This window comes from Schistocerca gregaria, chromosome 4 (genome assembly GCF_023897955.1).
Source record: "Schistocerca gregaria isolate iqSchGreg1 chromosome 4, iqSchGreg1.2, whole genome shotgun sequence".
NCBI lineage: Eukaryota > Metazoa > Arthropoda > Insecta > Orthoptera > Acrididae > Schistocerca > Schistocerca gregaria.
In genome coordinates, this window is record NC_064923.1 from 32,718,353 (window position 1) to 32,743,399 (window position 25,047).

General features: G+C 39.6%; 1 protein-coding gene across 4 annotated transcripts in view; it reads right to left on the bottom strand.

Moving 5' to 3' along the window:
* The window catches only part of LOC126267968 (probable ATP-dependent RNA helicase Dbp73D), a 143,122-nt gene that overhangs the window by 31,373 nt on the left and 86,702 nt on the right, over positions 1 to 25,047 (bottom strand). For all 4 annotated transcript variants that reach the window (XM_049973313.1, XM_049973312.1, XM_049973314.1 and 1 more), the window contains 2 exons: positions 22,548 to 22,718; positions 360 to 672 (listed from right to left, as the gene is read on the bottom strand). In XM_049973313.1, coding sequence (XP_049829270.1) covers positions 360 to 672; positions 22,548 to 22,718 — 484 coding nt within the window. The remainder of the gene's footprint in view (positions 1 to 359; positions 673 to 22,547; positions 22,719 to 25,047) is intronic.

The following is a 25,047-nucleotide window of genomic DNA, read 5'->3' on the forward strand; positions in this document are numbered from 1 at the left end:
TAAAAAGAATATAACACATATAAAAGCACAGAGAATAAAAAAGTAAACACAAGAAAGTAAAGCTTCTGTTTAAGACGGTACTAAAGTGGCCCAGGACTCTCTCTCTCTCTCTCTCTCTCTCTCTCTCTCTCTCTCTCTCTCTCTCTGTGTGTGTGTGTGTGTGTGTGTGTGTGTGTGTGTGTACGTGTGCGTGTGTGGACATTTTCCAAGTCTCAGGGATTCATTTATTGATTGTGGTATAACTGAAAGAAGAGTTAAGAAAATATTGGTGACATTCCTATACAAAATGTTTTGTGTGTGACTACTTGATAGAACAAAAATGTCAATATAATGTTCAAGCACTGATACCATGAACTTACATATCAATCTCACCATCAACAAATCTCCTGATGACTTCATCTCTTTGTTGACGCCAGAGTACAGATGACATTTCGGCACATGTGAGATTTCCCTGGCTCAAATGCTTCAACAGAAGAGACAGGCGATGTGCTGCCCGCTGTGAGTCAACAAAACATAACACTTGTTTCCACCTATGACTTGTAATCAAATAGTACAGAACCAGCGGCTTAGTTTCTGGCGTTACTACACAGAATTTTTCCTTTAATTCTGCTGGTGTGGTGTATTTTCCAATAAACTCTCCTCTTAATTCTCCAACCAGTGGCTCATCTGGGACTGAAACACACAATTAATTTTAAATATTGTTGTACAATAACAAGTAATTTATTGTTGATTATCTTGTAGATTGTATCCATCAGATTAACAAAATAGATGGTCTTTTGATAGGTAGGTAGCTGTTACGCCACAGTGATTCCTTATGGACAGTAAGTGATATGTGTATCAAGTTTGACTGAAATCAGTCCAGTGGTTTCGGAGGATATTTGGAACATACATACATTTTTATAATACTATGTACGAATACCTTTTTTGCTGTGACCCAATTTTGATGAACTAAAGCCTATACAGTGCCCCAAACTATGCTCAAGTTACCTGCGTGAAAATTCATCTAGTTGCTTTGGGGATTAGCATGTTCAAGGGCAAACAGGCAGGCATCGTAGTTCCAGACATTTATTATTAGTGTAGACAAGTGGTGTACTACTTAATATGAACTATAAATAGTTATAACACTACCCATGCACCTAAAACAATATGTACGAGAAACAATGACAGACACACAAATTTAAAAACATGCTTAACACTTCAACTATCTGAATATTTATCAAAATTCCTTTCCCTATATAATGCAGAAATGAGGTAAAATAGGGCTTAAAGATACGCTAACAATAGACTGTTCAAATTTCTGAACATTCTAATAATGAGCTTCTGCAGGCAAGAAATAAAAGTGTGAGCTGAAGCCCTAAGTATAGGGCAAAATAAATTACATTATTATCACAAACAAATGAACAGGTTGGATTAACCACGTGTTGTGGAACAACTGACAATTATCTTTTCAGTGAGCCTGAGTCATCCTAACAACTGTTTGCTGTGGTTTAGTGTAACCACAGTAAAGTGGACACCCAGAAAGGAATTTCAATCCAGCTCCTGGTAATATGGGTAGAGGCTATACTTTATCTTTTAGGAAAAGTGAAGCAGGTAGTTGCTGTGAGGTAATATGGGTAGAGGCTATACTTGACAACAGAAGTAAATTAAAATTTGTACCAAGGCTGGGATTCAAACTGTTTGCACAGCTCCTCAATTCAAATTCCCATTCATGGTCAGCCCACATGGTATTTCCTGGGGGGAAAATCCTGAGCAAATAGAGAGCATCACGATGGGTATGGGTATTAGTGACCGCAAGATAATTCTAGTGAGACCGTCCACCGAAATATCCGAATCCATCAAAAGTACGAGGGTTGAATGAAAAGTAATGCCTCCACCTTCATTAATTGGGTTCAGATGGGAATATTTTAATGAATCAAACACAGAAACAATCCTTATAATGTCATCTTTAATTACCAATATTCACTTTTCCACACAATCACCATCCAGTTGGATACATTTCTGACTCCTGGGCATTACTTGTGGCCACAGTTTGCTTGCTTTGAGCAGTGACTGTGGAGTATCCAAGAGTCTCAATTATAGCAGATGCATTTCCAATGTTGACCAGCAACTATAGAGCTAATTGTAGAGTTGTGAGGCACTGGTCGGCACAAATAGTGGCCTGCGCGTGATTCAGCATGTCTGGAGCAGTGGCTGTTGTGACAGGACATCCAGTGTGTGGCTGACCATCGAGCTCTGTTTCTGCATTTCATGGAGCTGTAACTTTCTTTGCCCATTGCCCAACTGCAGCATCACCATACACTGCACAAAAATGTTTATGGATGTTCATCATAGTTTCCTTTTCTGCATGCAAGAATTCAATAACATCATGCTGTTTGTAACACGAGTAGTTTGTAGATGCCGTTTTGATACCACACTACGGTGGTGGTGGTGAGTGTTTAACGTGCCGTCGACAATGAGGTCATTAGAGACGGAGCGTAAGCTCGGGGTAGGGAAGGATTGGGAAGGAAATCGGCCGTGCCATTTCAAGGCAACCATCCCGGCATTTGCCTGAAACGATTTAGGGAAATCACAGAAAACCTAAATCGGGATGGCCAGAGATGGGATTGAATTGTTGTCCTCCCGAATGCGAGTCCAGTGTGCTAACCACTGCGCCACCTCGCTCGGTACCACACTACGGCTCTGCCATCAGCCAGAACGGTTCAAAACTTCACCAGCGCACAGAACCAACATCAAACGAGAAGCACCAACAAGTATGTTTGTCTCTAACTCAACACACAACTAAGTTTTATTTTATTTTTGAATGTGCCTGTCGACAGCTCAACACATCTGCTATTTGATGAGTGGTCTTCTTTACTCCTAAATTATTTAAAGTATTTAAATTCAGCTACAACTTTTCTACTACATCTATATTGTTTTATCTATACTAAAAATGCTGCCAAACTTATATCCCTGTATAGAAAATTATTGTCCTTTCAATATTACACAGCTTATTTTCTACATTGAAATTTATGATCCTGTAAACCAAACTAGCCTGATATCTGATGCACACAATTTTCAAGTATAACCTTTAATATGATATGTAACAATATAATGAAAAGGATAGTTGCTGTTCACTCTCTCCTGACGTTTCGTCTCCGACTGCGGGAGACATCCTCGGAGGTAAAGCGGCGAACTGCGAAGAGAACTCGAGGGTGGATGTAGCCCACATTGACCGAGATGACTGGCACACTGAAATATGGTTCCTGATATAATCTGTTGCATATGCTTTACATATGCAGTGTACTCTGCAAGTCGTGGCAAAGGGCGTGGCAGAGGATACTTTGCATTCTAACAGACGTTAAAGTTTGTACAGCTACATGATTTGTACTCCTATATCTACACAATTACTCTGCAATTCGCCATTAAGTGCATGGCAGAGAATTTATCGAACATCTTCAGACTATTTCTCAACTATTCCACTCTCTTAACAGTGTGTGGGAAAATTGAACACTTAAATCTTTCTGTATGAGTTCCAATTTCTCTTATTTTATTACGATTATCATTTCTCGATACGTAGGTTGTCGACACTAAAATACTCTTACATTCAGAGGAGACAGCTGATGTGAAATTTCATGAGAAGACCTCGCCACAATGAAATGTGCCTTTGTTTTAATGATTACCATCCCAATTTGCTTATTAATCTGTGACACACTCTCCCCTATTTTGTGACACACAAAAGCTACCCTTCTTTGGACTATTTTGATGTCCTCTGTCAGTCCTTTTGGATAAGGAAGAAAAACTTTGCCCTTCGACCACTGTTGTTCGTCGTTACTCCTTATTCTGTGCCTAGAGTGCAGTGCTCGATCTATATCCTTGTTAGAATAGCCATTCTTCACGAAAGTTGTGACCTTGGATGAATTAATGAATAAGGTGTAAGAAAATAACTGGGGAAGACAGGATGAAAGCAATGGTGTTTGCAGAAGATTTGATGATCTGGGGGAACAGGAAGGAGAAGATACTGGAACAGCTGGATGCTTAGGAAGAAACTGTGAGACAGTATGGAATGAAATTTTTATATCACATAAACAAGATCCTGGTTACAACTAGAGATAAAGATAGACCAACTGCTGGAACAAGTATTGGAGGTGAGCAATTGAAAAAGGTGGAAAATGTTAAGTACTTGGGAAGTGTGACAGAGGAAAATGAAAGAAATGACAAAGACATCAGTGAATGTGGCAGATAGACAGAAGCATTCCTGTGAAGTAGTCGGCACCTGCTTTTGAACAAATATGACCCACAAAAAAGCACAGTGGTACTGTATATTCCAGTACTGGCCTGTGCACTTAAAACGTGGGTTATGAAGGAAAGAGATGTAAGCAGATTACAGGCACGCGGAAACAAGTTCCTTAGAAGTGGGGTAGGAGTAACAAGGAAAGATAGGATGAGGAATGAAAGTGTAAAGGAAACAGTGAAAGAGGGTCCCTTGCAGAGCAGGATAGAAACATCATGGTTAAGATGATATGGGCACTTAAAGAGAATAGAAAACAATGAGATCACCAAGAAGACACAAGAAATGGAGGTGCAAAGGAAAAGATCAAGAGGAAGATCGAGGGATAGATGGCTGAAATGTGTGGAGGAGAGTGTTGGAAAAGGAGGTGAGGACTGGACCAGAGTGAACACAGAAAGATGATGGGGAAACAGACTTGATGGCAAGGGTCACTTTCCAAACAGACACAGCCTGGGGCTGAAAACTGTTCTAGATGATGATGATGATGATGATGATGATGATGATGATGATGATCAAATACTTGCCCTGTAGATATTTGAAGAGGGATTTTACTTCATAGCGTCTGCACCCTGTAGATTCTTGAAGAGGGATTTTGCTTCATAGTGTCTGCAGTAAAAGTATAGAAAGAGGAGAAAACTTCTTGCTTCTTTCCATTACAATGAAGTTTTCCTACAGATGCAGCTTTCAATAAAAGCAAGCACTATATTTATGTAACCATAACACAATAAATCCCCAGGGCCCCGAGCTGAGTCCTGGCATTGCTTCCACTTACTTATGCCAGGCTCCTCACTTTTCTCTATCCTATCTGGTCATCCTCAGCCAACTCTAGTTCTTTTCCAACCCTGACAATATTAGGTTTTGAGGGCTAGGTGTCTTTCATTTTTCAACCTATACTTCTCATGCATAGGCAACGTCTGTTCTCCAGAGGAGCGGCCAGACAAACGCATCTGTATCCCATGTTAGGGGCGGCTTGGAAAGTTATATCGCCAATCCGTTCTGAAGCAAGCATGGTGGTTATGCTTATCACCTTTGCGTCATGATGTGTGATAGTCAGGTAAAATGTTCCAGACTTAAAATAGCATCATGTTCAGATCTCTGGGTGGGAGCTGCTTTAGTGTCACAAAATCCTAAGTCTATAAAAAAAGAGAACCATTGCCGTCAAATATGTACGTACAATTGTCGTATGCTAGTGGGAGATGACAGATTAACAGAAATAGAAGAGGAACTAGAGAAAATTAACTGGCATCATTGGTTTAAGTGAAGTGCGCAGTAAAGGCAAATACTGCCTTTGCTTGAATTCAGGGTACAGTTTGGAAAATGCATGAAAACTGCTATTATGAATACGTTTTTTTAAGAAGCTCTCAAGTCGCAAATGGACTTGGAGGAGTCCTAACTTTGAAGTAAAAAACGAGAGAGACTCCAGTCTCACCAAGAGGCCACAAAACATTGAAGACGTCGCTGTGTTAAACAGGTTCAAGACAAGCAGTGATCATTGATTGGTAAGAGCAAGATTTGAATTTAATACAAAATATGGAAGATAAAAACTAATTAAATGAAAAAGTAAAATTTTAAATGTCAAAAATCATGAAGAATGGAAAGAGGAATTGCAAGAAAGAATTCAAAGAAATTTAAAAAAAAAAATGTGAAGCAGAAGAAGTATCAAAGGTGCTAATCACAACAGCTGAAGAAGTGGGTGGCTCATGTAAATCTCAAAACCAACCCAAGAAACTGACAATTAAAACAACAGGTTTGATGGACAAGAGAAGAAGAATGAAGTTGATACACACAATGATACGACAGAATATGCAGAGCTGTGCAAAGCTTTGAGAAAGAGCATGAAAGATGACATGAAAAAGTATGAGGAAGACATGCTAAAAGCCAGTCTTGAGAATAAATCTAGTTTAAAGAAAGCCAAGCGAATGCTTCTGATTGGAAGGAATCACCTAATAGCATTAGACACAGATCAAGGCTGAATTATAGACAAGGAAAAATACTGGAATATATTGGAAATTTATATACTAACCTATTGTTGTTGTGGTCTTCAGTCCTGAGACTGGTTTGATGCAGCTCTCCATGCTACTCTATCCTGTGCAATGTGCAAGCTTCTTCATTTCCCAGTACCTACTGCAACCTACATCCTTCTGAATCTGCTTAGTGTAGTCATCTCTTGGTCTCCCTGTACGATTTTTACCCTCCATGCTGCCCTCCAATACTAAATTGGTGATCCCTTTGTGGTGTCGCAACTAGTGCGAGCGCACAGTTTTCTATCAAATATTTACTGTGAAATGTAGACAGACTGTAAAGTAGCCATCAGATTAGCATATGTGCTGTAGCGGGCAGATTACCGGTGTCCGTTCGTCTGACGTCACGACCATATGGCATGTCTGTACCGTGAGAATGTAAGACCTGTGCGCTAACTAGCCGCGTGTATAACGTGGAACTTTCATCTTTAATAACTTCTAACTGAGGAACCTGAGGAAATTAAAAGTTAATATACTAGTTTCTGTTATGAATAAAAATAAGTCATCCAAATTTGAGCTTTGAAACCTGCATATTTTGGAAATTAGAAAAATCTTACAGAAAACGCAAATTTCTACAATTTTCGAGTCTAAATAAATACCATTATGTATAGATCACCTTCAGTGACCATCCAACTATGAAACAAAATCACCTTCCGTGCTTTTGTATTTATTTTGAGAATTTTACTTTTAGAAATTCACCTATAACTTTGTTAAAACCATAAATGTTTTGAATTTTTGTGAACAGTTATTTTATATGAGTAGGTGAGAGTGAATGAGTGTGCCTGAGTGAATGAAAGAGGGACATTCGCCATTCTTTGCAAGTGTATAAAATCTAGGTTGGAACTCGCAAGTGTTCAGACGATGTAACCGTGGGAACAGAGTCGCCAGTGGTTCCCCATCTTAGTGAATGTCGGATGTCCAAGAGTGTATGGTATTGTACAAGCAGCCAGAACGTTCGCGAGTATTTAAATAATTTCTGGAAATAAAGTAAAGTCTAGTTTTCCTTTCGGTTTGTTAAATTATACAGTAAATTTTGTGTAACAAGAAATCATGACGTAAATGATTCAGAAGTCATGACTGGTGCGTGCTAGATTTTGGCGCGAGGCGCACCCAAAGAGTTAATTCTGATTGGCTGTGTGATGTGTGAGCCAATGAGATGCGAGGACGGTTAGCAGACTAGGAGAGTGAGTCGCGAGTGGATGAGGAGTCGCGAAGGAACTGTGATCGAGAAGAGACATGCTTGATGTGTCCTCGCGAATAATGTGTAAAATGAAGTCATAAAACGGCTTCATCGGTTCGGTACTGTGCGATTTGAGACTGGAAGAGTCCAGTAACGCGTAGTGTGAGTTTGAGCGAGTTGTGACTTTTCGTTCCGCGAAAGACGCGAGTAACTTTAATAATTAAAAGCGTGGCGGTACTTCGTAAACTTTTACTAAGTGCTTATGGCGAGCATTAACGTTAAAAAACGAACTATTATTGAACATCGACTGCAAACGTGTATGTTAGAAAATCGTCTGTGTTGCAGTTAAGTAAATTCCGTAACTTTGAAAGCTAATTCTGGCGGGGTTTGAGTGTGGATAGAATTGTGAACTGAACTTTCTTCAAACGTAGATTAGCGGGCTGATGATCAGGCTTAAAGACAATAAAGAGCTTAAATAGAATTACCAACTTCGCGTTCTCGTTTGAGTAAACAATTACTACCATTCCAATAACTCAATTTATTTAGGAAGATTGCTCATAGATTGTATTTCAGCAAACATGTATCGCGGCCTCCGGTGAGCGGCTATTAAATTGCAGTTTCTTCAACACTGCTTTTCTGCAATTTTTCCAGTAGCTGCTATCAGGAGAGGCGAGTGCAGCAACTACCTAAGAAACGAGGTAGGTGGATTTTCTTTCAGGGAAAGGAAACTGCGCGATAAGAGCCCGACCCGTCGCAAGTGGTGCATCGGCCGGGAAATAAAAATAGTAAATTCCAGTGAATTTCAAAAAAAGCAGTAGTGACAATTACCGGACAATACAGAAGTGCTCGCTATGTGTAGGAACTGTGTAGCGTACAAATTGATATCGCCACGTGAATAGGAAGGACAGTGAAAGTGTCCGTGAACTGTAATGTGTTGTACGGAACGGAAGAATTTTTCGGTGACTACGCGCCGATTGGAATAGCAGTCTACGACGGCTTCTGGCAGACGACGAGCTACGGAGACTACGCAGAGGCGACGACAGCAGTGGCAGTTGGCAGCGCTGATTCGAGCAGGGGCCCGGAAACTGGTACAGCATTGCAGTGTATGGTGAACGGACCCGCAGTTTCATCTAGCAGCAACGCAGCACGCCGAAGCACAAAGTTAAGTACAGTGCTTTTGAAAACTTTGTGTGTTTGTGGAGTCAAACTGAGAAAAATGGCTGAGTTTCAACCAAGTGACAAAAAGGCGGAACTAAGTTGTGATAGTGGGATGGAGACAGGGGAAAATGACCCCATGAATTTTAGTTTAGACGTGTCTCAACCCAATTTCAGTAGTAGTTTGACTGATTCATCCTATGTTAATTATAGTTTGGAGTCAGATCCAAATATGTCAGTGCCCAGTGAGTTACAGTTACCCATGCTGGTAGTTAATGTTAATAGGGACATTGTATCAGCAAATGAGGGGGCGAAGGATAATGTCGCCAGTATGCTGATGAATCTATTAACTAAGATGAACGTGTTGGATTCCAATATGTCAAGTAAGATGGATTCCAGTATGTCAAAAATGGATTCCAGTATATCAAAATTGGAAACTAATATGTCACAAATGGAAACTAATATGTCAAGTAAAATGGATTCAAAAATGTCTAAATTAGGATCTGATTTAAGTAATGAGATGACTAAAATGGGCGCTGATTTAGATTCCAAAATATCCGATCTCAGAGACTGTTGGAAGCAAGATTTAGCAGTGCTCAGTAGTAAAGTAAATGTTGAAATACAGCAGGTTAAACTAGAATGTACAGAAAATATTGTTCAAGTGCAAAGTGAATTGACGACACGAATCGAACAGGTTACTGAGGATCAACAGCAATTTAAATCCCATGTTGATGCAGAATTAGATAAAGTATGTGAGCACATAAAAGTGGTAGAGAATTCCAATGAAATTAATCATGCCGCCTTAGAATGTAAAGTAAATGATACCAAAATTCGGTGTGAGAAACTTGGAGAGCAAGTTGTAAATAAGGTCAATAATTTAGAGACTCACATAAGCCATTTCAGTGAAAGTGTGAATGAGCAACTTTGTGGGCATGAATGCAGACTAACCAAAGTAGAACAGTGTGTTTCTAACCATAGTGGTAGTATAATTTCCAGTGGAATAATTGAATCTACCGAGGTTGCGTATGTTACCCACAGACAGTTTTTAAAATTTGACCCAAGTAAGAACATGCACCCCAGAGAATTTTGGAACGATTTTGAAGACGTTTTGCCGAAAGTATGGAGCGATAAACAAAAGATAGGCTTTATCACTTCAAATTTGATGGGAGAGGCCAGAGTATGGGGGAATTTAGCCTCTGAAAAATACGCGAAATTGTCAGAATTTAAATTAGCGTTCTTTGAGGAATACTGGGGAAAGAGAAAGCAGATGGATGTTCTTAATCGGTTCTGGTCGGGAGAGAAGTATGACCCCAAGAGAGAGGGCATCAAACGATTTGTTCAAAGGTGGGTAACAACTCTGTCCTACCTTAGTAATAAGTTAGAAACAGAACAGATCATATTAGGGGTAGAAAATAAGCTACCGTGGAACTGGAAAACTAAGATCATATCTGCGCCCCGAGATAACATTGACAAGTTCGTACAGTATTTAGAAAGGGTTGAATCCGTCCAAAAAGAAGAAGAAAACATGAGGAGGGAGCATCGCCCGCCTGCTAGGCAGAATGACAATCGCGCGGATGTAAACATTAATAGGATGGGTGTTCAGAGAGGCGGCGGATACCGTGGCAGTTCACGTGGTAGAGGAAGAACATATGTTAACAGGTTCAATGAACGCGAGCAGTATGACAGCGGCCGACAGATGTCAGGAGGTGAGGCGGTCAGCTGGAGGCATAGTGATGACGCACCGCGCTCGGAAAACCATTAATTGTCTACGAGTGTGCTGGCGATCGTAGGCAACAGCGTTTAAAGTTAAATCCGCTGGCAAAACCATTCATAAGAAAGCAGCCTGAACGACCACCTAACATAAATGTTGTTGCTACAAAATTTAGGGAGGATAACGTAAAACAGACAGAGATAGTAGCTTTAAGTCAAGTGGAGGTTAATGAACCAATTAACTGTAAGAATAATCATAAGAAGCCACTTATTGAAGAACTAAGTACTAGTTATAAGGGTAATAATCAGAAAGACATTATGCACAGTAAAACTAATGAAGAGCTGTCGGATAGGGGTGAGAACAGTAATAATGGCAGGGTTGTGACTGTGCTTGATAAGATAATTGATGTTGTAGATAGTTACGAAGAAGAGGATAGATTAGAGGAGGAGGTAGAGGTTAATGACGACGCCTTGGATAGGGTCGTAGAAAAGGAGGTTAATGAGAAAGAGGGGGAAACATTGGAAAAATGTTTTGACTTAGCAATAGTGGATAGGCTGATAGGAGCTGCCACTAGAATTGAGGGTGATAATAAGCATGAAATAAACCCTGTAAGTGTGAATGTGATTGCCACCCAAAAGACAGGCTTCGAAAGGAGAGAAATTGTGCAAGATTTATTGGAGGAAGCAGAACCCAAAATAAATAAAGAGTACTTAGGGCAACCGATAGTAGAGCTAAGAGTATTAAATGAACCAGTTAAATGTTTGATAGATACTGGATCGGAAGTCTGTGCAGTATCCCAGAACTTGGTAAATGAACTCCCTAACAGTAAACAGATTGTTAAGATGCCAGTAAGTGGCTTGAACATTGTAGTAGCAACCGGTAAGACTAAGAAGACAGTAAAACAGGAAGTGTTTCTACCCATAGCATTTAAGGAAGTAGAAATAAGACAGAACTTCTTAGTTATAAATGGACTGAGTGTAGACATATTGGTGGGGGCTGACTTTTTGAATAAATATGAAGGATGGGTGAATTTTTCTACCAATGATGTTATGGTAAAAATTAAGGGTAAACTAATTACTATACCTTTCATCGGTAAGCAGCTATGTGAGGATCCTGAGCAGAATGATTTTCCTATATGTATTTGTAAAACAGAGAAATTCTTGGAGGGCTATAATGAGTACGGTGGCAAAAAAGTAGAGGATCCGTCTGAGCTTGTGAGTGTCAGAAATAGGATCGAGGAGAAATTACTAGAATTAATTGATATTGATGAAGCAAGGAAAAACGATTTAAGACAAATACTAGTCAAACATGCCGAGGTTTTCTCAGATCAACCAGGGCTAGTAAAGGATTATGAGTGTTTTTTGACAGTGCAGAAAGACGCTCATTTCTTCAAAAAACCATTTGCAATCCCAGAAGTACATAAGGAGGCAGTACGTGACTTAATTCAAAATATGTTAGAGTGGGGAATTATTGAAAGGGCTGTTAGTGTGTACAATAACCCGCTAGTCATAGTTCCTAAGAAGGATGGCTCAATTAGACTAGTGTTGGATGCTCGAGCATTAAACAAAATAGTACTACCTGAGAGTGACCGTCCGGAGAATATTGAAGAACTGCTACAAAAGTTTAAAGGTGCTAAGTTCTTTACATCCATGGATGTGACCTGTGGATATTGGAACCTACCGTTAGCAAAGGAATCAAGAAAGTACACGGCATTCTTATTCGAAGGTAGATGTTATCAGTATAAGGTGGTGCCGTTTGGTTTAAATATAAGTGTATGTGCCTTTGTAAGAGCTATGTCGCAGGTATTAGGGGACCATCTACTAAGAAGAATTACAGTGTATGTAGACGACGTTTTGATATCGACACCAACGTGGGAGGAACACTGTATGTTATTGGATGAAGTATTGAGGGCCATAAAATTGGGGGGTATGAAATTGAAGCTAGACAAAACTGAATTTGTGAAGAAAGAAATTAAATTCTTGGGGCACATAGTGAGTGGCGATGGTATCATGCCGGATCCAGAAAAGATTAGAGCAATAAGGGATTATGCTGCACCTACAACACGTAAAGCATTAAAGGGGATGTTTGGTTTGTTTGGGTTTTATAGAAAATTTGTGTCTGGACAATTATTCAATGCACCGTGCCTGCGAGAACTCTTAAAGAAAAATGTAGTTTATAAATGGACTTCTGAGTGTCAGAAGGCGTTTGAAGAATTGAAAGAAGCTCTTATTAATAGTAAGATTTTGAACCATCCCGATTTTTCGAAACCATTTTGTCTGGGATCTGATGCTTGTGGTTACGGGTTAGGAGTTGAACTATTTCAGTTGGAAAAAGAAGGAGAAGAGGAAGTCCACAAGACCATAGCCTTTGCGAGCAGGTCATTGCAACAATCCGAGAAAAATTATAGTATATCTGAACTTGAAGCATTAGCTGTTATTTTCGGCCTGCAAAAATTTGAAAAGTACCTTTTAGGACATGAAATTTGGATCTACACAGACCATAGTGCCCTTACATATTTAGACTCATGTCAGCTAAAACATGCTAGATTAAGAAGGTGGTCCCTGTATTTACAGCAATTTAATTATAAGATGATATACATTAAGGGTTCCGAGAACATCGTGGCGGACGCCTTATCAAGAAGTGTGAAAGATACAGGACAAGAAGGGAAATCTTTAAGAAATACCGATAATAATGAAGTAATGTTGGCCATCATGCAGCTCCAGGACGATGGCTTAATTAAGCGCATTTGTAAGAACCTACGGAGGGAACAGAACCAGGATGACAACATTAAATTAGTAAAGAGTAGATTAGGTCATCCAGACTACCCAAAATTACTGGTCTACTATAAAGTGCATAAAGATGTCTTATTTAGGCGCAGGAAAGACAGTGAGGAGAATTGGAAAATATGTTTTCCGGAGCAACATGTAGATGCACTTATAGACTACGTACATTGTAAGTATGGGCATTATGGCGCTCGTAAATGTATAGCTAAGTTAAGTGAAGTGGTAATTTTTGATAATATGTGGAGAAGGGTGCAACAGCGATTAGAATCCTGTGATCGTTGCCAGAAAGTTAGGGCCAACAATAGAACTATCCAAGGACAGATGTATTCAGTAGAACCACAAAATCGGCTGGATTTAGTAGCTGTAGATTTATTTGGTCCACTACCAGTGTCTAGAGGGGGATGTGAATATGTGTTTGTGATGGTGGATGGGTTTACTAAGTACGTAAAATTTTACCCAATTAAGAAAGCCAACTCTAAAGTATTAGTGAATAAGTTGGAGAAGGACTATTTTGGGAAGATAGGAGTGCCAAAGGCAATATTGTCAGACAATGGGCCCCAGTTTATCTCTAAGAAATTTAGTGAATGTTTACAACAGAGAGGTATCGATCACATAAAAATCTCCGCGTACTTTCCTCAAGGGAACATGTGTGAGCGAATTATGAAGGAGTTAAACAGATTGTGTAGAACATATTGTCATAAAAAAACACTCCGCTTGGGCCAATTATATTGAATACTTCGAAGAAGTAATAAACCATCTGAAGCATGAAGCCACAGGATATGCACCAGTAGAGCTAATGTGTGACATTAGGCCGAATAATATTTTATTCGACCTGGTCGAGTTTCCAAATCTCACAGACATAGCCATCGAAGAGAAGGAGAGACTGGCACGTATTAATATAAGAAAGAAGGCCCTGGAAAGAAAGAGAAGGCATGACGCAAGAGCTGATCCCACTAGTTTTCAGGTAGGGGATCTAGTGCTAGTGAAAACTAGGGAAAGATCTAAGAAACTTACGTCAGAAACAAAGAAGTTTACCGATGAGTACGTGGGCCCATTTAGAATCGTAGAGAAGCCTCACCCAAATGCTTATAGACTGGAGTTTGTGAAATCACATAAGGTGTTAGGGCTTAGGAACATTGTGGATTTGAAAAGATATGTTCAAAAGAGAGACGTGGCCAGGAGTGAGTAGATACCTCAGAGAGCTTTGCACTCTTTGCAGAGCTAAGTGCGTGACGAGCACTAGGTCTCGAGTCGTTTGACAATATTTCTTCCACTTTCTTTTCCGTATTGTCAACCTACCTCTTCTTTCATTCAGAACTAAAATTCTATCGTCTTTCCTTCTTCTCTATCGTAGTTTTTAAGTGATAAAGTGTTTAAGTAATGAGTAGGAAAGAACCTCAGTGCAGTATTGGTTAAGCGTAAGGAATGAGTGTAAGAGAAAATCAAAAAGGATTAAGATACCTCAGATAAGTAATAAGTCTCAGTAAAGTAAATGTTTGGCCTAAGGTGTGAGTAATGCCCTTAGAAAGGTAAAATAACTAAGAAATGTAAGAGCCTCAGAAAATATGGTGACGAACATTGAAGCTGTTTGTTAAGTAACAGAACGATATGTTAAGACGTAGCATTAAGCTAATGTTTAGGAAAGGAAATGGAGCAGTACAGCAAAACTGTCTGTTCAATGAAGTCAGAGCCTCAGGAGGTGATTTAGTGGTAAAATGAGTAAAGGTACAGTGCAACAAGGTTGACTGTCAAAGGGGTAAAGGAAGTTAAGTTAAAGGGACAGTGCAGCAGGACTGACTGTCAAATGAAGAGAAATATGTGAGAAAAGGAGAAAGAATGAGCATAGTGTTTGGCTAGCTCGATATTAGGAAAAAGTGAGGCTACGAAGGTGAGTAAATAAAAAGCTTAATGTTGGTAACCAGAGGTGGCGTTTGATGGTAAACAGAGGAGATGTTTGTAAACAAAAGGAAGTGAGGCTACGAATGTAAACAGAGCTGAGGCGACGTTGGTAACTCAGGAGGTGGATGTATGTTAGAAAGTATGGGTAACGAGGTTTCGCAGATTAGTAGGAAACGCTTTAACAAATACTAACCTGAGTGTGTGAAGTATGAGTATGAGAGTTGTAAATTAAACCCGAATGTGACTAGAGAAAACCTGATGTTGACAAGAAATTGAAGTAACTCCAGATATGTGAGATGAGGAAAGTACCCATGACATCGATTCCATTTTTGACCAGAGACACACAAAGCTCCCCAAGTTTGTCGTAGAGATTAGTATAAGGATTGTAGTGTTGATAAATGAATAAGTAAATATGTATTTTTCAGTGTTTAATTTATGATACAGGACTACAGGAGATTGCCTGGAGACAGAATTGTAATATTGATAATTTTGTGTATATTTTATATTGTTGTGTATTGTACAGGAACTGGAGAGTCACCAGTGCTGGCGGAGATTTATTATGTATTTGTGAATTATTTGTAGGAATTGTTTTTCTTAGTATTTCTTATGTAACCATAACATGTTTGATTATGAGATGAAGAAGTAATTAAAGAGTAAATGTGCCACTTCGGTACTGCATTAGGAAAGTCAATTCACTTTTCATTTAAAAAAAAAAAAAAAAAAAAAAAAAAATTTGAAAATTGTACATACTGTAAAGTAAATTTTATCAAAAATATGAGACTTTAGAGTCAAGCAGATAGCGCCATTTATCGCTGCTGTAGGTTAAGACGTAGCAGTTAGAAAGGGAACTGAGGCCAGCTGATGTTTCAGGTGCGCCGAAGTAAACAGAGGTGGTAGCACGAGACTTGAAATGGACCTCCCAAGCAGGACCCGGTCGAACTACGAGTGCTATCAAAATCTTAAGTGTAAGTGGTAAAAAAGTGACGCTCACCATAGCGATAGTAGTGTTAGTGTGCGTGTGACGTACATCAAGATAGTATTTAGGTTTGTTTTCTCTTTCAGGAATTTGTAAATAGAATTTTGTAATCTGAAAAATTTTTTTTTTGAATGATGATAAAAGTGCATGTTTAGATATAAGATGTTTTGTAGGTCGTCAGCCCTAGGTATAAGTGGATGATTGATGTACAGGAACTATAAATGTTAAATAGCTGTTTGAGTAAATCTTTAATGGAAATTTTTTTAGAAAACTAAAAGTTTGTCATGAATGAAAAAATTTAGTTTCCTCAGGAGGTGTGTGGCGTCGCAACTAGTGCGAGCGCACAGTTTTCTATCAAATATTTACTGTGAAATGTAGACAGACTGTAAAGTAGCCATCAGATTAGCATATGTGCTGTAGCGGGCAGATTACCGGTGTCCGTTCGTCTGACGTCACGACCATATGGCATGTCTGTACCGTGAGAATGTAAGACCTGTGCGCTAACTAGCCGCGTGTATAACGTGGAACTTTCATCTTTAATAACTTCTAACTGAGGAACCTGAGGAAATTAAAAGTTAATATACTAGTTTCTGTTATGAATAAAAATAAGTCATCCAAATTTGAGCTTTGAAACCTGCATATTTTGGAAATTAGAAAAATCTTACAGAAAACGCAAATTTCTACAATTTTCGAGTCTAAATAAATACCATTATGTATAGATCACCTTCAGTGACCATCCAACTATGAAACAAAATCACCTTCCGTGCTTTTGTATTTATTTTGAGAATTTTACTTTTAGAAATTCACCTATAACTTTGTTAAAACCATAAATGTTTTGAATTTTTGTGAACAGTTATTTTATATGAGTAGGTGAGAGTGAATGAGTGTGCCTGAGTGAATGAAAGAGGGACATTCGCCATTCTTTGCAAGTGTATAAAATCTAGGTTGGAACTCGCAAGTGTTCAGACGATGTAACCGTGGGAACAGAGTCGCCAGTGGTTCCCCATCTTAGTGAATGTCGGATGTCCAAGAGTGTATGGTATTGTACAAGCAGCCAGAACGTTCGCGAGTATTTAAATAATTTCTGGAAATAAAGTAAAGTCTAGTTTTCCTTTCGGTTTGTTAAATTATACAGTAAATTTTGTGTAACAAGAAATCATGACGTAAATGATTCAGAAGTCATGACTGGTGCGTGCTAGATTTTGGCGCGAGGCGCACCCAAAGAGTTAATTCTGATTGGCTGTGTGATGTGTGAGCCAATGAGATGCGAGGACGGTTAGCAGACTAGGAGAGTGAGTCGCGAGTGGATGAGGAGTCGCGAAGGAACTGTGATCGAGAAGAGACATGCTTGATGTGTCCTCGCGAATAATGTGTAAAATGAAGTCATAAAACGGCTTCATCGGTTCGGTACTGTGCGATTTGAGACTGGAAGAGTCCAGTAACGCGTAGTGTGAGTTTGAGCGAGTTGTGACTTTTCGTTCCGCGAAAGACGCGAGTAACTTTAATAATTAAAAGCGTGGCGGTACTTCGTAAACTTTTACTAAGTGCTTATGGCGAGCATTAACGTTAAAAAACGAACTATTATTGAACATCGACTGCAAACGTGTATGTTAGAAAATCGTCTGTGTTGCAGTTAAGTAAATTCCGTAACTTTGAAAGCTAATTCTGGCGGGGTTTGAGTGTGGATAGAATTGTGAACTGAACTTTCTTCAAACGTAGATTAGCGGGCTGATGATCAGGCTTAAAGACAATAAAGAGCTTAAATAGAATTACCAACTTCGCGTTCTCGTTTGAGTAAACAATTACTACCATTCCAATAACTCAATTTATTTAGGAAGATTGCTCATAGATTGTATTTCAGCAAACATGTATCGCGGCCTCCGGTGAGCGGCTATTAAATTGCAGTTTCTTCAACACTGCTTTTCTGCAATTTTTCCAGTAGCTGCTATCAGGAGAGGCGAGTGCAGCAACTACCTAAGAAACGAGGTAGGTGGATTTTCTTTCAGGGAAAGGAAACTGCGCGATAAGAGCCCGACCCGTCGCACCTTGATGCCTCAGAACATGTCCTACCAACCGATCCCTACTTCTGGTCAAGTTGTGCCACAAACTTCTCTTCTCCCCAATCCGATTCAATACTTCCTCATTAGTTATGTGATCTACCCATCTAATCTTCAGCATTCTTCTGTAGCACCACATTTTGAAAGCTTCTATTCTCTTCTTGTCCAAACTATTTATCGTCCATGTTTCACTTCCATACATGGCTACACTCCATACAAATACTTTCAGAAATGACTTCCTGACACTCAAATATATACTCGATGTTAACAAACTTCTCTTCTTCAGAAATGCTTTCCTTCCATTGCCAGTCTACATTTTATATCCTCTCTACTTCGACCATCATCAGTTTTGTCAGTACTGGCTCTCCCAAGGTCGTTAGTAGTTCCAATGGAATGTTGTCTACTCCGGGGGCCTTGTTTCGACTCAGGTCTTTCAGTGCTGTGTCAAACTCTCCACACAGTATCGTATCTCCCATTTCATATTCATCTACATCCTCTTCCATTTCCATAATATTGTCCTCAAGTACATCGCCCTTGTATAGACCCTCTATATACTCCTTCCACCTTTCTGCTTTCCCTTCTTTACTTAGAATTGGGTTGCCATCTGAACTCTTGATATTCGTACGACTGGTTCTCTTATCTCCAAAGGTCTCTTTAATTTTCCTGTAGGCAGTATCTATCTTACCCCTAGTGAGATAAGCCTCTACATCCTGACATTTGTCCTCTAGCCATCCCTGCTTAGCCATTTTGCACTTCCTGTCGATCTCATTTTTGAGACGTTTGTATTCCTTTTTGCTTGCTTCATTTACTGCATTTTTATATTTTCTTCTTTCATCAATTAAATTCAATATTTCTTCTGTTACCCAAGGATTTCTACTAGCCCTCGTCTTTTTACCTACTTGATCCTCTGCTGCCTTCACTACTTCATCCCTCAAAGCTACCCATTCTTCTTCTACTGTATTTCTTTCCCCCATTCTTGTCAATTGTTCCCTTATGCTCTCCCTGAAACTCTGTACTACCTCTGATTTAGTCAGTTTATACAGGTCCGATCTCCTTAAATTCTCACCTTTTTGCATTTTCTTCAGTTTTAAGCTACACGTCATAACCAATTGATTGTGGTCAGAGTCCACATCTTACAATTATACTAACCTATACAGTAAAATCAATGATGATACCTTGATCCTAGACAAATTGGATGCTTCTCTTCCCAAAATTCCTTAAATACTCCCATCAGAAGCCAAACACGTAATAGACAATATGAAATAAGGGATTGCTCCAGGTAATGATGACCTCCCAGTTGGTGTTCTAAATCTGATGTATGAGGAATTCACAAAGCATTTAAATAAGATATTTTCAGGTTGTTTGCACTGTGATACAGTACCAAGAGACTGGAATAAAGGTGTACAAAGTTTTCACTGGATCTTGACTACCTAATTGAGCACTACACTCGACCAGCCTCAACCCGTTGAGCAAGTCAGTTTCTGATAAGGATTTAGCACATTTGACCATATATTCACACAACGGGAAACAATTAGTAGAACAAATGAGTACCATCTACCCCTTTGCCTTGCTTTTATAGACTTTGAAAACACCTTTGATTCAGTCAGTCACCCAGCTATGTTTGTGGCTCTAAAAGAACAAGGAGTAGAACAGGGCTATATCAAAATCCTACGTAACATTTACAAAACCTCCACAGTCTTTGTGAGCATTGCCAAAGTGACTAATGAATTTCACCATTGAAAAGGGTGTAAAGCAAGGTTATTCTGTCCTCTCAAACTATTTTCAGCAGTAAAAAAAAAAAAAAAAAAAAAAAAAAAAGTCTAAAATGAACTGGGGAACTCAAGTTCTCGAGAAAAGACTGGACAACTTGAGGTTTGCAGATGATATTGTCCTATTTACAAATGTCATAGAACAACTTCAAGTATTAGTTAACAAACTTGCATTAGTGTGCTCTGAAGTTGAACTAAAAATGAACATTGATAAAACCAAGGTAATAAGCAATGAATGGACACCCGAGGGAAATATATCAGTTGGAATTACACAACTCCAAATGGTCACAGAATATATCTATCTGGGTCAACTGATAAACATAAGAGGAGATTTAAAACCAGAAATATTACAATGAATTAAATTGGGCTGGCAAGCTTATGGGAGGCACTATTCAATTTTGAAACCTAAGAAGTCAGTTGAGCTAAAGAAATCTATTTTTGACCAATGTACATTGCCAGTAATATCTTACGGCTGCAAAACATGGACATTAAACGAGTTCATTGTTATGAAGCTAACAGTAGCCCAAAGAGGAATAGGAAGATCAATGTTGGGTTACACGAAAAAAAGACAGGAAGACAGCAATTGAAATAAGATGAAGAAATTTTGTCAGAAATTGCTACTTAAAATATCGTATTACAACCATTTTTCCATCTATATTAGAATCTCCCTTCCTGTATTTAGACTTTTTCACCAAAAGATTGGACATTCTGGAACGTATTCTCATTACAAACTAAATTGTACTAACAAATCCACATAATGGAAAGAGTGAATACATTGAAATGGCAGTGGGCTGGTCATGTTGCTCGAACGACAGATGGTAGATGGTCTAAACAAGTCGTTGGCTGGAACCCAATTTACCAAAAGAGACCTAAAAGAAGACCACCAGACAGATGGGACAAAGATATAATGAAGACAGTGGGATTCAATTGGCAACGGGAAGCTTAGGATTGGAAGAATTGAAAGATCTTACTGGGATGCTTTGTTACACGCCGACTCAAAGAGCCACATCATTAAGTGATTGAACTGGCTGATGATGATGATGATGATTATCCATTCTACAGCAGATACAATGAAAAGGATGTAATGAGTTTGCACACTTGAATTTCAAGGCAACTTTGTTGGAAATCGCTATTTAAAATATCATATTAAAACCATTTTGCCATCTATATTAGAATCTCCCTTCCTGTATTTAGACTGTTTCACCAAAAGATTGGACATTCTGGAAGGTTTCCTCATTACAAACTACATTCTACTAAGAAATTCGCAAGTTTGATCCCAAACATGTACATGTGCTAGCTTCAATGTACCGACAATAATCTGAGTGTTTTATGTGCAGATACATCTCTTACTACCGAGCTCATTAGAATGGAGTTAGAAAATATTGATCAAAGAATCAAACGTGAATTACTGTCATTTAGCTGTGTGATTCACATAAAATGTATGGATACATTTGAGATATTACAGATACTTCATCATCAAATGAACACTATAGCAATCGAGAAGCACAGCAATGAGGTTCTGACAGAGGAGACACAATCACCCCCTCTGCCGAGGTGACTGTTCCGACACGGCACTAATTTGTCTATACTTTCTGAGAAGGACGAATGCCGGCACTGGAATCACTCTTCCAACACGCACCACTCCATCACAGACAAAGAGCTGATACTTCAGGTACAGGCGAGCCGAAATCATTAGACAACAGATGTGAACTGTAAGATAGACAATCCCACACCTCACATGAAAACAATGCAGAGTATTCTGTGTGACACAGGCAGTGTCTGGCCTCACGTTACTATGAAGCAAAATCACCCCTTGTCACAATCTGACTGGTCTCTCACTATTAATAGCCCCTCAGAGGTTCCGTAGTGAGTCGCAACAGCACTGAGCGTCGACAGCTGCCCTGGTGGACACCAAAGGACAGCGTCGACACGGGCTTCCTTAATGTAGTAGGTGAACAGGCTGTGCAGTTTGTCACTAGTTGGAAGTGACAACGCCGAGTCACACCCCTGGTCACAACGCTCTCCCATATGGCTCAGATCAGACGAGCCAGGCATGTTTCCAGGCATGAGCCTATTTCGCTTGTCTGAATACTCTCGTGGCACACTTTCCGACATTCCAGTTCTCTTCGCACGTATGAATCCCTTGCTCCTCAATCGACAAACAAAAACAAGAAACTGTTTTGCCATTGACTGTGTGCCAATCCGGAGTGAGCATCTGTGCTATGTCGGCCCCTTTGACATGGGGCAACAGGTCGAGATTATGATATGTTTAAAGCACATTTCTCGGTGCAGTTGAATGTCATTTGCAACAACCAAAAATGAATCTGAATTGCAAATTGGCTCACATTTATTCATTTAAAGATAATTCTTCCTTAAGTAGCTCTTAGTAAATATAAATCTCAGAAATACTGATCTTAGGGCATTTTTACTGAGCCTCATGGAAATATTTGTTACATGTGGGTTCATTACAAATGGTTCAAATGGCTCTGAGCACTATGGGACTTAACATCTGAGGTCATCAGTCCCCTAAAACTTAGAACTACTTAAACCTAACTAACCTAAGGACATCACACACATCCATGCCCGAGGCAGGATTCGAACCTGCGACTGTAGCGGTCACGCGGTTCCAGACTGAAGCGCCTAGAACCGCTCGGCCACACCGGCCGGCGGTTCACTACAAAGTGGTTGTCCCTATAAAAGTTTTGGATGGCTGATAATGTAAAATTTACCTTTTTCCTGTGAAACTACTGATGTAAACAACTTAGGTTGGAACAATCCCAGCAGCTGCAACTTCTCAGGATCCTGGGAAAGTGTAGCAGAGAAGAGAAGTTTCTGGGGTGGAGGTCGCATTGTTTTAAGAGTTGCTGGTGTAAGTGGTGGAGGGATTGGCTGTTCGTCATCTAAAACATAAAAAAAGAGCATCCCTTATTTCTACACAGCAAACAATGAAGATGAGCAATTAAACAAACACATGCAACAAGTGGACTTGTGGCTTACTGAACGATTAATACTGTTGTTACAGAAAATATTGAAAACACATTGTGTACATAAATAAGAACAACTACGCTAATGCACTAATCAGAACAATTATCAAAAGCGTGCAAATTAACCCACATGAAACATATATCCATTACAACAATTGTGGAAAGAATAGAAGAGTGCTAATCACCGTAAAGATGACACATCGAGAAGCAGAAAGGTAAAATGAAAGACTGCCACACAGTTTTTCATTTTGAGTGTCTTCAATCCAATGTGTCATCTTTACAGTGAGTAGCAATCTATCCCTTCTGTAATTGTTGATATTCCAACCTGGACTTTTCATGGTTTGATTTACCCATTACAACCAGGTGAATTTACCTTGTCTACCAATATACTTGTATTTCATCAAATCAATTAAGTGATAAGAGTGGATAAAAAAAACTAATTAATTTTGAGAAATAGAGCAGCCTTGCTGAGTAAAACATATGACTGAGTAAAACACGGGACAGAACAGTTCTGCAATGCTACAGCAGTCACTGAGGCTAACACTTTATAGATCAAGCCCGAGAAAGCTCATGCCACAACTATGTGTTACAAAGACTGCACCAGAATATAAGCTGAGCCGCTTTTTTATGCATTAGCCATCTATTGTTCAAAAACCTGGATTATGCATATAAGAACAATGTACAGATGTCTCACTACCTGTCCCTTGACAGGTGCTGTCTTCTGTTGTCAATTTCTAGAATTACTTGAAAGAAAAATTAGTGAACATAACAGATGTGACGTGAATGCTGAGCCAATACGATCGCATTAATGCAATTTTGTGACTTAAGTAATTGTGTTTCATAGTCTGTTTTAATTCTGCCACAAATACTTCATGTATGATGAGTGAACAAGACATTTTGAAAGCTCAAGGGGAAGAAATTGCTCAATGCTCACCTCGTACTTTTCACTGTCAAAGGACTGCAGTATATATGAAAAGTATATCTTGATGTTTGGTCTTCTCTTTAGCAGGTATCACACTTGAAGATACATCAGTTACATACAGGGTGTTTCAAAAATGACTGGTATATTTGAAATGGCAATAAAAACTAAACGAGCAGTGATAGAAATACACAGTTTGTTGCAATATGCTTGGGACAACAGTACATTTTCAGACGGACAAACTTTCGAAATTATAGTAGTTACAATTTTCAACAACAGATGGCGCTGCAAGTGATGTGAAAGATATTGAAGACAACGCAGTCTGTGGGTGCGCCATTCTGTACGTCGTCTTTCTGCTGTAAGCGTGTGCTGTTCACAACGTGCAAGTGTGCTGTGGATAACATGGTTTATTCCTTAGAACAGAGGATTTTTCTGGTGTTGAAATTCCACCGCCTAGAACACAGTGTTGTTTGCAACAAGACGAAGTTTTCAACGGAGGTTTAATGTAACCAAAGGACCGAAAAGCGATACAATAAAGGATCTGTTTCAAAAATTTCAACGGACTGGGAACGTGACGGATGAACGTGCTGGAAAGGTAGGGCGACCGCGTACGGCAACCACAGAGGGCAACGCGCAGCTAGTGCAGCAGGTGATCCAACAGCGGCCTCGGGTTTCCGTTCGCCGTGTTGCGGCTGCGGTCCAAATGACGCCAACGTCTACGCATCGTCTCATGCGCCAGAGTTTACACCTCTATCCATACAAAATTCAAACGCGGCAACCCCTCAGCGGCGCTACCATTGCTGCACGAGAGACATTCGCTAACGATATAGTGCACAGGATTGATGAAGGCGATATGCATGTGGGCAGCATTTGGTTTACTGACGAAGCTAATTTTTTACCTGGACGGCTTCGTCAATAAACAGAACTGGCGCATATGGGGAACCAAAAAGCCCCATGTTGCAGTCCCATCGTCCCTGCATCCTCAAAAAGTACTGGTCTGGGCCGTCATTTCTTCCAAAGGAATCATTGGCCCATTTTTAAGATCTGAAACGATTACTGCAACACGCTATCTGGACATTCTTCGTGAATTTGTGGCGGTACAAACTGCCTTAGACGACACTGTGAACACCTCATGGTTTATGCAAGATGGTGCCCGGCCACATCGCACGGCCGACGTCTTTAATTTCCTGAATGAATATTTCGATGATCGTGTGATTGCTTTGGGCTATCCGAAACATACAGGAGGCGGCGTGGATTGGCCTCCCTATTCGCCAGACATGAACCCCTGTGACTACTTCCTGTGGGGACACTTGAAAGACCAGGTTT